The following is a 9,859-nucleotide window of genomic DNA, read 5'->3' on the forward strand; positions in this document are numbered from 1 at the left end:
GCCTGTCAAGGTCAGCCTGGATCACCCGCCTGTCTGGTGTGGATGCTTTGCCCCAAAGTTTGGTGTCATTGGCAAACTTGTCCAGTCTGCTTCTGACTCCAATGTCCACATCATTAATGAAGATGTTGAACAATATGGGTCCAAGGACAGAGCCTTGGGGGACCCCACTGGTCACAAGACACCATGATGAATTAAGGTGGAGTAGGCCGCCTGAGTGGAGGGATCCAGGTGGGGGTCAACCTGGAGGATTCTGGGGCCCAGAGTGGGGCCAGTGATGTTGACAACAGAGGATGTGAGGCATGGGCTCCAGTGTAGGGGAGGTATGGAGCCACAGATAGCAACCCCTGGCATTGGGGCAAGAAATTGGCAGCCTCCCTCTTAATTAACAACAATTAATTAATTATCATCAAGGCGTGGCGGATGAGAAGGCGGGCAGTTAGCCCAGAAATAGGCGGGCAGGCCACAGGGAAATCAGCCCAGAGAAGGCCCCCCTGTTACAGTCCCCAGTGACCTGATGGCATCAAGCATACACACTTGTCCAACATCGCTGTTCCCTTATTAGGAATATAAACTCTGTATCCTGTGGTTCATTCTTTCCGCAGAGATGCATTATGACCATATCATCACCAGTGGTAATTTGTTGCCTGGACCATGTGAATGTGTAGTTCCACACTTGTCTCTGAATTTTTTGTATTTGAGATGCATTGACAGGAAGTCTGTGAGATGAGACCATGTAAAGGCTATGCTTCCGGTACCTCTTTTTCTGTTAGTAAGAGTAATGCTTAGATCTTTTAGATCTTACCTACCATTTGGCATCATCCAAGCCTGTTAGAAACCATCCTCCTCACAGTTCCTTCTGGGATAGGGAAATATCATTTCATACTAAGGGAAACTGAAGAACTTTTTTTTTACTGAAATGGGTGGGGTTGATACAACTTGCTCAAAACTACCTAGAATGTCAGGCTCAGAGCCACAGTTACTATTTAGGATTACTTGGCTCATAAACCTTCATCCTCTTAAGACAACAACTAGTGATTTCTCTCTCTACTTCCTCCTTGCAGCGGCTTTGTCCAACCTACAGGGTACCATTTCCTCTGAGGTCAGCTGGGTCTGGAAGTGCTGTTTCCGGTCCTCCAGCTCATGCAGTCACTTGAGCTGTGATGGGTAAGATTGACAACACATCTGTGGAGCTGAACTCATCTTCCGAGGTGAAGCAAGCAGCCCTTGAGGAATCTGAGTCACTTGCCCAAGAAGCTGGCAGTGTCCAGAAGAAGAAAGAGATACCAGACAGAGGTTCTTGGAAGGGAAAGTTTGACTTCTTGCTGTCATGTGTGGGCTATGCCATTGGACTGGGCAATGTTTGGCGGTTCCCATATCTTTGTGGCAAGAATGGAGGAGGTGAGAGTGCATTGCCAACCATGTACTCTTTGTTTTGGCCTCCACCCAGGGATGTAGCTAGTGCTCTGAAATAGGTGCCTGCGCTGGTTGATCTGCTGGCCCCTCTCCCCTTCATTCTACTCATAATCTATTGACCCATGTCAGCATAAGGTGCTTAAAAGATGAGGTCAGGAAGAAATAATTACTTAAGCTTTCCCCTAGGGATGGAGCTCAGTGCATCATATTGATAAGCATGAATTAAAAATCATGGCAGTACTGTGAGAGGGGTGAGTATTATTGACTCACTTTCACAGATGCAAGAACTGAGGCACCGAGAGACTAAGGGACTTGGAAAAGTCATATGGGAACTCTGCAGCACAGCTGGAATTAGAGTCTTTCACCCCAAGTATCCATCCATTTCAAGTTCTGTGCATTCTTATTCTTTAGTTCTGTTACAATCTCTCTTTTCCTTGCTGGTCCCCTCTACCTCTTGGTTATCTCTAGAGGTGATAAAGAAAGATGAGCTAGTGGTAATAGGGCACTGAATGAGGATTCAGTTGCTTCATTGACAGGGTTTTTACCAACAATCTGCAAACTTTTACTGAGAACTAATATTTTTACTGACATGCATTTTATATAATGTACATGTAAGCCTTCTGCCAGACCCTGGATAAGGATCAGGTTCAGGCCATAGTATAAAAGTTTGGTTGTTAGTAAAAACAAACAAAACAAAGCATTTTCTTAAGTTGGCAACCCTACTTGACTTCAGCAATGCATGCTGCCCCCACCCAGGGGCCTCTTACCCCCATACCATGGTACTACCAGTTACACCCTGCTGCCCCCTCAGCTCACCCCCTCAACCTTACTGCTGCCACCCCACTTTCCTCATCCCAGCACAGACCCCCACAAAAAGACCACTGTCTGTCTACCTGCCACCCAGCAGTGTTATAGGCAGGTGGGAGGCAACACCAGGAGCAGGATCAGCACCACAGAGCCCTGAGAACAGCTACCTTTGGGTGCTGTGCTCCTGCTCAGGCACCAGGTTGGTACTGATTTGTTCTGGGCTTCAACAATACATTCAACTTGCTTTCTGACCACAGAGCTTCAGTCAGCTGCATGCTTTTATGGGGCTGTTTTTGCTTCATGATTTATGGATGGCACAGTTTTTCTTATAAAATTTACAGACAGCTGTTTTTAGCCTGGTTATTTATGGAGTGTCCGAAAATTTAGACAGCTGGCAACTCTCTTTGTTGGCCACAGACTTCCCAGACAAATAAAAAATGTATGGCTTGTGCGTCAGGTCTTCCTCTGTAAAGTATCTGTTCTTTCCTGATGGAGAGAGGTATGGTCCATCAGTGACCTATGAGGTGCCATGGCACCTGGTGATGGTGGACACCTATGTATCTAGACAGCTTGTCTTGATTTCAATGTTTGTCTCCATGCCTTCTTCCCCACATCTCACCTCCCTTCTCTTCTGCAGTGGTCTATGGCTAAAGTAATCTTCCTCTTTTTCTGCTTCAGCAGTTATTTGATTTTTTTTCTGTTGTCTCCAGGGTTCCCTATTTCTTTTCACGTTATGTTCAAATTCTTTGTCCTTGTCTCTAAGACTCTGAATCAGTTCAGCCTCAGTGGTAACTCTTTCTTTCTTCCTTATTTTCCTTCTCATTCTCTTCATTTCTACTGGTCCCAGATTCCCCCTTCATTCATGTTTCCCTTATATACGTGCCTTCCTCTCTTAATGCACTAATCTTCCCTTTGTCTTTTCCTTCTCCTTTAAAGTTTTCCCTAAAATTCTGTTCTTCTCTGACTTCACTACTTGTTTTCCTCACAAACAGTATGTCCCAGCTTTCCTGTATATGCTTTGATGTCATGCATATCGTTTTAGTTTGTCTCCCCTGATTTGCTCTTTGGAGAAGAGACACGTCTGATTCCAGGTGTCGGTGCTCCCTGTCCCAACCCTACCCACTACATGATACTATCTGTGAAATCCTACCACAAAAAGTTGTAGCACACTTAGGTGCATTTATGGGGGAGAAGTGGGGTGGATGTAGCTTCCTTTGAAGTATGTGGAAGCTGGCTACTGCTGCAGACTGGATAAGAAATTAGGGAGCCTGATATTTTTTTTTCCTTTCACAGTGACAGTTCCTCATGCCAATTTGTATGGAAGAATGGATTTATGGTTAAGACACGGTACTTAGAGACAAGAGACTTGTTTTTAATTCCTGACTGTGACGTAGCTGATGTGTGATCTCAGATCAGTCACATCATCTCTGTATGGCTCACTTTGCTTATGTATAAATGGCGAATAATGATACGCGGCTCAGGGTGTCATATAAAGCTGAAACATTTCCTATTCACAGAGCATGCTGAGATCCTGGGATGAAAGATGCTGCTGATGTTTAAAGTGCCATTATTAGCATTAGGATATAGTTCAGTATGATATCTAGCACAGCACAGGTAGGCATATAGTATTATCCAGTGGGACATTCATAAAGGGCTAAATGAACCTAAGAAGCCTACTGCGATGCCCTCAGGAAATTAAAAACCATGCGCTATGCCGGCTTATGCTCGAATGCCCCATGCTGCTAGTTTGTTCAGGCTGGTCATCACAATCTGCAATCTCCTTTATTCCATCTCTGGTCTGCCTGCCAACGGGCTTAATTGTCTCTGAAGCCTACAACAATGAGCAGCCATGAAGGCTGCTGACATCTGAAAAGGAGCAGGTAAACTGATGCACAAAAATGTCATTTGAAGTCAATGTAAAGCACTGGGGAAGAATCAAATGGCATCTGATTCGGACCAGGGCAGGCAAAGCCTTCCTCCTGCCTTGACTGAGGGTCTCCAAACCTGAGCAGACTGTGGGTGGCACTCCAATTACAGAGTCCTGCATGTACAACATTCAAAGCACGGTTGTGTGGGCAGCGTCCATTACACACAGGCAAATTGAAGTGAATGGAAATATTGTCCTTTCACTTATTGTTGTCACATTGTATCAGGCCATGGCTGATTTAATTTAGATTGTTATTGGGCAAATAGTTAGGGTGATATACAGCCCCTGTGCAGTGGCACTCAGCACAAGTCCTATAAATCTACATGAGGCCTGAGGCCTAGGTGGGGGGTGTTGTAGTCAAGTGGTGTATTAGCTTTGTGCTGCAGCCAGGCACAAGGCTCATTTTCTCTCCCAATGAATAATGTTCAAATTCTGCACTGACTTATAACTGTATGCAGCCTTCCTGATGTAAACAGAGTTGTACAGGCTTTAAATTAGCTCTGAATATAGCTTAATAGGCAATAGCTTAATTGTCTGGGAGGTTTTGAACTTGAAGACACCTGATGGTGTAAACACTTCTTTAAATGAGAAGCTTGTCAATGGCATTTCTACTTTGACTTTGCATAAGGTTACAAGCAAAAACATAGGTGATTTTCTAGCTTGGCAATTAGTCACAGGTCTGCAGCTGCTGTTTTAATGACGAATTATTACTGTTATTGTTATTTGTGCCATATTAGCAGCAAGAGACCCCAAGTAAGTTTGGAGCTCCATTCTTTTAGGTGCTGTACAAACAGCCTTTGCTTCAAAGACTGTATTATACCAGAGGGAGGAAATGGGAGTCTTATCCTTTCCATTGTACAAATGAGGAATTTGCCCAAAGTCAGACAGGACACCTCTGAGTGTCAGGTCTCTGAACTGCCAATCTAGTGCCATGATCACCAAATCATCCCTCTTTTCCTTGGGTTAATAACTTAAAAAATGAAAAATGACAAGTTTGCTCCTGGTTAGTTGTCTATATGTGCCGTACTGCGTAGTAACTAATTGTGAGTAAATTTGCTACTTGTATTATTTGTAATTAGAGCAAATTACTGTGCAGTAAGCATCTGCATGTGCAGACGCTGATGCTTACTACAGAGTCATTTGGTCTAATCTAAAGAAAAGCATCTCATGTAGACGCACCCTGTGTGTGTAGCTACTAGCTAGCACTGTGATTGGTGATCAGCAGGGCATCTAGGCTTTGCTGGAAGACAAGCAAATATTAACAGCCTCTAGCATTGGATCTCACCTTCCCCAAAGCTGTTTTGAGGATTTGGACCTGGTTTCTGGCTTGTAGTTGATCCATTGCTAGCTATTATGCTGTAAAGGCTGCTGAACAGACAAAGTCATTTTGATGTCAATGCTCGCAGTGTTTCTTTTGTTTACTTCATGCCAGGGTGTTGCTGAATATGAAAGTCTGTGTTTGTGCCAGCTTGCAACTCAGGCTCATGCTGATCCCTGTCTGCCTGCCACCTGCTGCCAATTCATGTTCCTGAGCCATAACTCCATGTATGGGGCTTGAAGCCAGCCTCTCCCAGCAGGGCCCAGCTGCCTATTTGGCTCCCACTGGGCCTCAGCTGCACACCCATTGAGTTAGCAGTCTTGACTGATGTGATGTGTTTCCATAGGGCCATCCCTAGTGGTTTGTGGAGCTCAGTACTGTCAGATATGGGCCCAATTACAAAGATCTAGGATTTCTCAACTGCTAGACTTGATTGCAATACTTTATATCTGAAAATGAAGTAGCAGATTTTGAAAATCTACTCATCCAGAATGCAGCAACCCCCAACACTGGTAAGTTGGAACATTTCCCTTCCAAACTCCAGTCATATCCATTTATCTTGCTGAAGAGTAAGCTAATCTGAACTCATGGTGTTAATCTTCAGAGCTCAGTAGCTACCTCCTCCATGGCAAGGACTTCCCATGCTTCAGGAGGAATGGAGCTCTCCTCAGTAAACATTAGATCAATGACAGCTGGAGTCTGAGCTTTCTTAACAGCCATCCTATGACTATGGAGCTGCCTTCCTCAATGAAGTATGATGACCTCAGATCAAGACGCAAGACCCACCTGCATGCTTTAACTTTCCTGTAATAATAACATTGTAGAAAACAAGGAAACTGATGGCTAATGCATGCAAACACTCATTTCTGCTTTGGGGCTGTGTGGAGGGGACAGAAAATCAATAGCCAAAGACCTACCCCTGCCTACCATTTTGGCTTGTGTGCAGAAGCTACACTGACAGATGTGATAAAAATATTTGGGTTGATAAGTCAGTGATGGGCACCTTGTGACTGGTAGGGCAAAAGGGATTAATCAATTTATTGGAAAATACATCATAGTTTCATAGTTATGAAAGGATCCTAAGGATCAGCATAAGGATCCTAACTATAATTACAGACAGATCCAGAGAAACTTGGTCTACTATCACATGGGATGGCCTCAGAGGTGAGCACAATACTGCCATTTGATTGCTGAGACTGGAATAGAGTACCAGGGTGGCAAACTGAACCCTGGAATTCATGTAGTAATTGTGAGCTTTCCACAGTGAAGAGGTGGCTGATTTCTGTCTAACCTGGAATGCGTTTGCTGCCCCAGTGCAGTAGAAAGACTGGCGGTAATGGAACGTTACAGAGCCCTTTGCTAGAAGCTGCTTGTTCTTTCAGGTGCCTTCCTGATCCCCTATTTCCTGACACTGGTGTTTGCTGGGATTCCTCTGTTCCTGCTGGAGACTGCTCTCGGCCAATATACCTCCGTGGGTGGATTGGGTGTCTGGAAATTAGCACCTATGTTTAAAGGTACTGTACTGTAAATCCATGGAGCTGAGATAATTTAACTAGCTTTAGAGATTAACCCCATTACTGTCCTGGATTTGGAAGTAAACCCTGTGGGAATGGGACACAGGACTTTGGGAAATGAGTGGTGAGCCAGTGTAGACAGTTATGCCTTCACTAAGGTGTGCAGGTTTCAACAACAATCCTGCTCCTTGTTTGAATGACTTTGTTTGTTATAATAACAAAAAACGTACAGGTAACACTGATTTATGGAAGCATCCTGAATCCCAGTGACTGGATTGGGCAACCTAATTTGTCTGCTCAGTCCAACTCCACAGGCTTAATGTTAAGTATGCTTTTTTGTCTTCTCTTCCAGGAGTGGGTCTGGCTGCTGTGGTTCTCTCATTCTGGTTGAATATCTATTATATTGTCATCATTGCTTGGTCACTGTACTATCTCTTCAGCTCTTTCACTGGGGTGAGTTTCAGCCATTTCTGTAAATGCTAACTTGGCCTCTTATAGTGTATTTTCTAACCCTGTTTCTCTGAAGTGGAGTGTAATATATTACTTTTTGCACTACAGAACAGTGGTTTTCAACCTGTGGGCCATACTGTGTCTGCATACTATGTCTAAGGGATCTGTGAAAGATGACTATGATCAATCAAAATTATGGGAATACCTACATTTACAATTAAAAGGGGTCTGTACCTCCATTTGAAATTTTTTAGGGGCCCACAAATGAAACATGGTTGAAAACTATTGCTATAAAATATCACAACAGATTGCGTATGGATTGAGTAAAGCGGCTCAATTAACACTGATCTTGGATTCTTCACTGAGACATTCATAAATAATTACAACTATACTGATATTTTTCTTTTAAGCAGAATATTCCCTTTACAAATCTTAGAAATGTGTCCTCTGCAGCCCTGAGTCTTGTAAAAATCATCTTGTCTTTCTTCACATCCCTAGAGTTTCAGACCTTAGTAGTGACAAGTTCCAAACATAGCTTCTTCATATTATCTCATTAAGGTCAGAAACATGTCCCCAGTAATTAGATCTCATTTACGCTGCTCTCAATCTATTGACTGCAATGGGATTTCTCCTCGTGTAGGCCTGATTCAATAAAGCACTTAAGCATCTGTTTATGTTAGAAGCATATGTAGAAATGTAAGGATGTGCCCCTAAACAGGACACCGTTTTAAGTATATAAGTTAGTCTGTGCTAAGTCTTATTATCTTCAGTGGGGTACTTGCCTAAATCAGGGTCTTATATCATTTAATGTAAGATCAGAATCAAGCCACAAATTCATTTCTTGTCAGCTGATGTTTATTGACCTCTAATGTATGAGAATAAATCTTAGCAATTCACAAACGTGAAGACTTGTATTACCATGTTCCTCTGGGATTCCATTTAATTTAGACTTAGCTACTGAAATGCTATACATGTACCAAACTGCAGTCCAGTTTAAGTTTTTTGTTTGAATCCATTTTCAAGCATCTGTGAAATCTTTTGCCAAAATCTTCCTATTGTTTAGCACTCCCAAACCATATGTCTGCAGTACCTAATGCTTTCTAATCACTGGCAATATTGTTGTAGTCTCACAAGCCCAGACAAGTAATTTGTAAAGTTTGTTGTGAGATGGATATGAGATTTCTGAAGATTTTGAAGCAACAAAGAAGAGTCTACCCCTAGAGAATTAACCTGTCCAAGCTTTCATGCAGAACTCATTTTTTTCTGGACAGGACACTGGATGTTTAGTCACTGCTACATATATATGCAGGCAGTAGCAGGTATGATTAATAAAGCTGATTGTACAGCCTTAATGGAAAGTCTCAGCAAATTGATTAATACATTTCACAGTTACCAAACATATTCTCAGTTTCTTTAAAGAAAGCTGGGCCCAAATCAAAATCCCAGACTGGAGTATTCCCAAAATTTGGGCAAGGAGTTGTTTGATCAGAACCTGAACCCACACCCATGCTTGAATTTTGCAACTCAACTTGGTCTTTAAAGTTCAGATAAAGGGAAGCAACCTAACCGACACACTCTCTTCATCAGCATTATTCTGCTAGGCCAGATTTCTCCCAGAATCAGCTCCAGCAAAGTGAACAGACTTATACCACAGATCTAGACTTCTAAGGCAGCCATTTGTCATGTACGTAAAAACATGCTTAACATCCCTTAAATTTCAAGGGACTTAAGTGTGTATCTGCATGTTTTGCTGAATCCAGACCTTAAGACCAGTCTACACAGTAAAATGGCCTAAATTGCCTATTCTTATTTAGTTCCTCTATTGAGTATTGTTAGGCCTTGGACACATGTTACTTTTGTAGTGCTAGATGCAGTGTCTGCTGCTGTAGTACCACAAAAACCAAGTGTCCACATGCTCAGGCTTTTTGTAGTACCACAAAAATGGCAGACCTGGCACCACAAATTTCTGTTTCAGACAGCAACTTTTCTTTAGCACTATTGGGAACTCTTAGACCTCCAGCATCCCAGAGTGCTCTGCTCTGCCTCCTTCTCTGGAGTGAGAGAAGGGGAGACTGACTGGCTCCCTTAAAGCCCACATGGCCATTACATGGCCATTACAGCTCTGTTTGCAGTACAGTTGTTACAGACTAAACCGTGCTCCATGAAGCGCCTGGCACAGATCCTTGAGAACTCCTGGTGCTCTGGTGTAATGCCCGAAGTCTGGAAGAAGCCAATGTGGTGCCTATCTTCAAGAAAGGGAGGAAAGTGGATCGGCCAAACCGTAGGCTCATCAGCCTGATTTCTATCCCTGGGAAGGTCTTAGAAAAGTTTATTAAAGAGGCCATCCTTAATGGACTGGCCGATGCCAACATCCTGAGGGATAGCCAGCACGGATTTGTTGCAGGTAAGTCTTGCTTGACCAATCTCATT

The 9,859-nt window shown here is 43.2% G+C and overlaps 1 protein-coding gene across 1 annotated transcript in view; it reads left to right on the plus strand.

Moving 5' to 3' along the window:
- The first annotated feature begins 1,090 nt into the window (after positions 1-1,090).
- Positions 1,091-9,859, plus strand: part of LOC109316474 (sodium- and chloride-dependent GABA transporter 1-like) — a 34,085-nt gene continuing 25,316 nt past the window's right edge. Inside the window, exons 1-3 of the mRNA XM_019544591.1 lie at positions 1,091-1,398; positions 6,848-6,979; positions 7,332-7,432. Of these exons, the coding sequence (XP_019400136.1) occupies positions 1,161-1,398; positions 6,848-6,979; positions 7,332-7,432 (471 nt within the window). The 5' untranslated portion in view covers positions 1,091-1,160. The remainder of the gene's footprint in view (positions 1,399-6,847; positions 6,980-7,331; positions 7,433-9,859) is intronic.

This window comes from Crocodylus porosus, unplaced genomic scaffold (genome assembly GCF_001723895.1).
Source record: "Crocodylus porosus isolate Cpor-Errol unplaced genomic scaffold, CroPor_comp1, whole genome shotgun sequence".
In the NCBI taxonomy this organism is placed as follows: Eukaryota; Metazoa; Chordata; order Crocodylia; family Crocodylidae; genus Crocodylus; species Crocodylus porosus.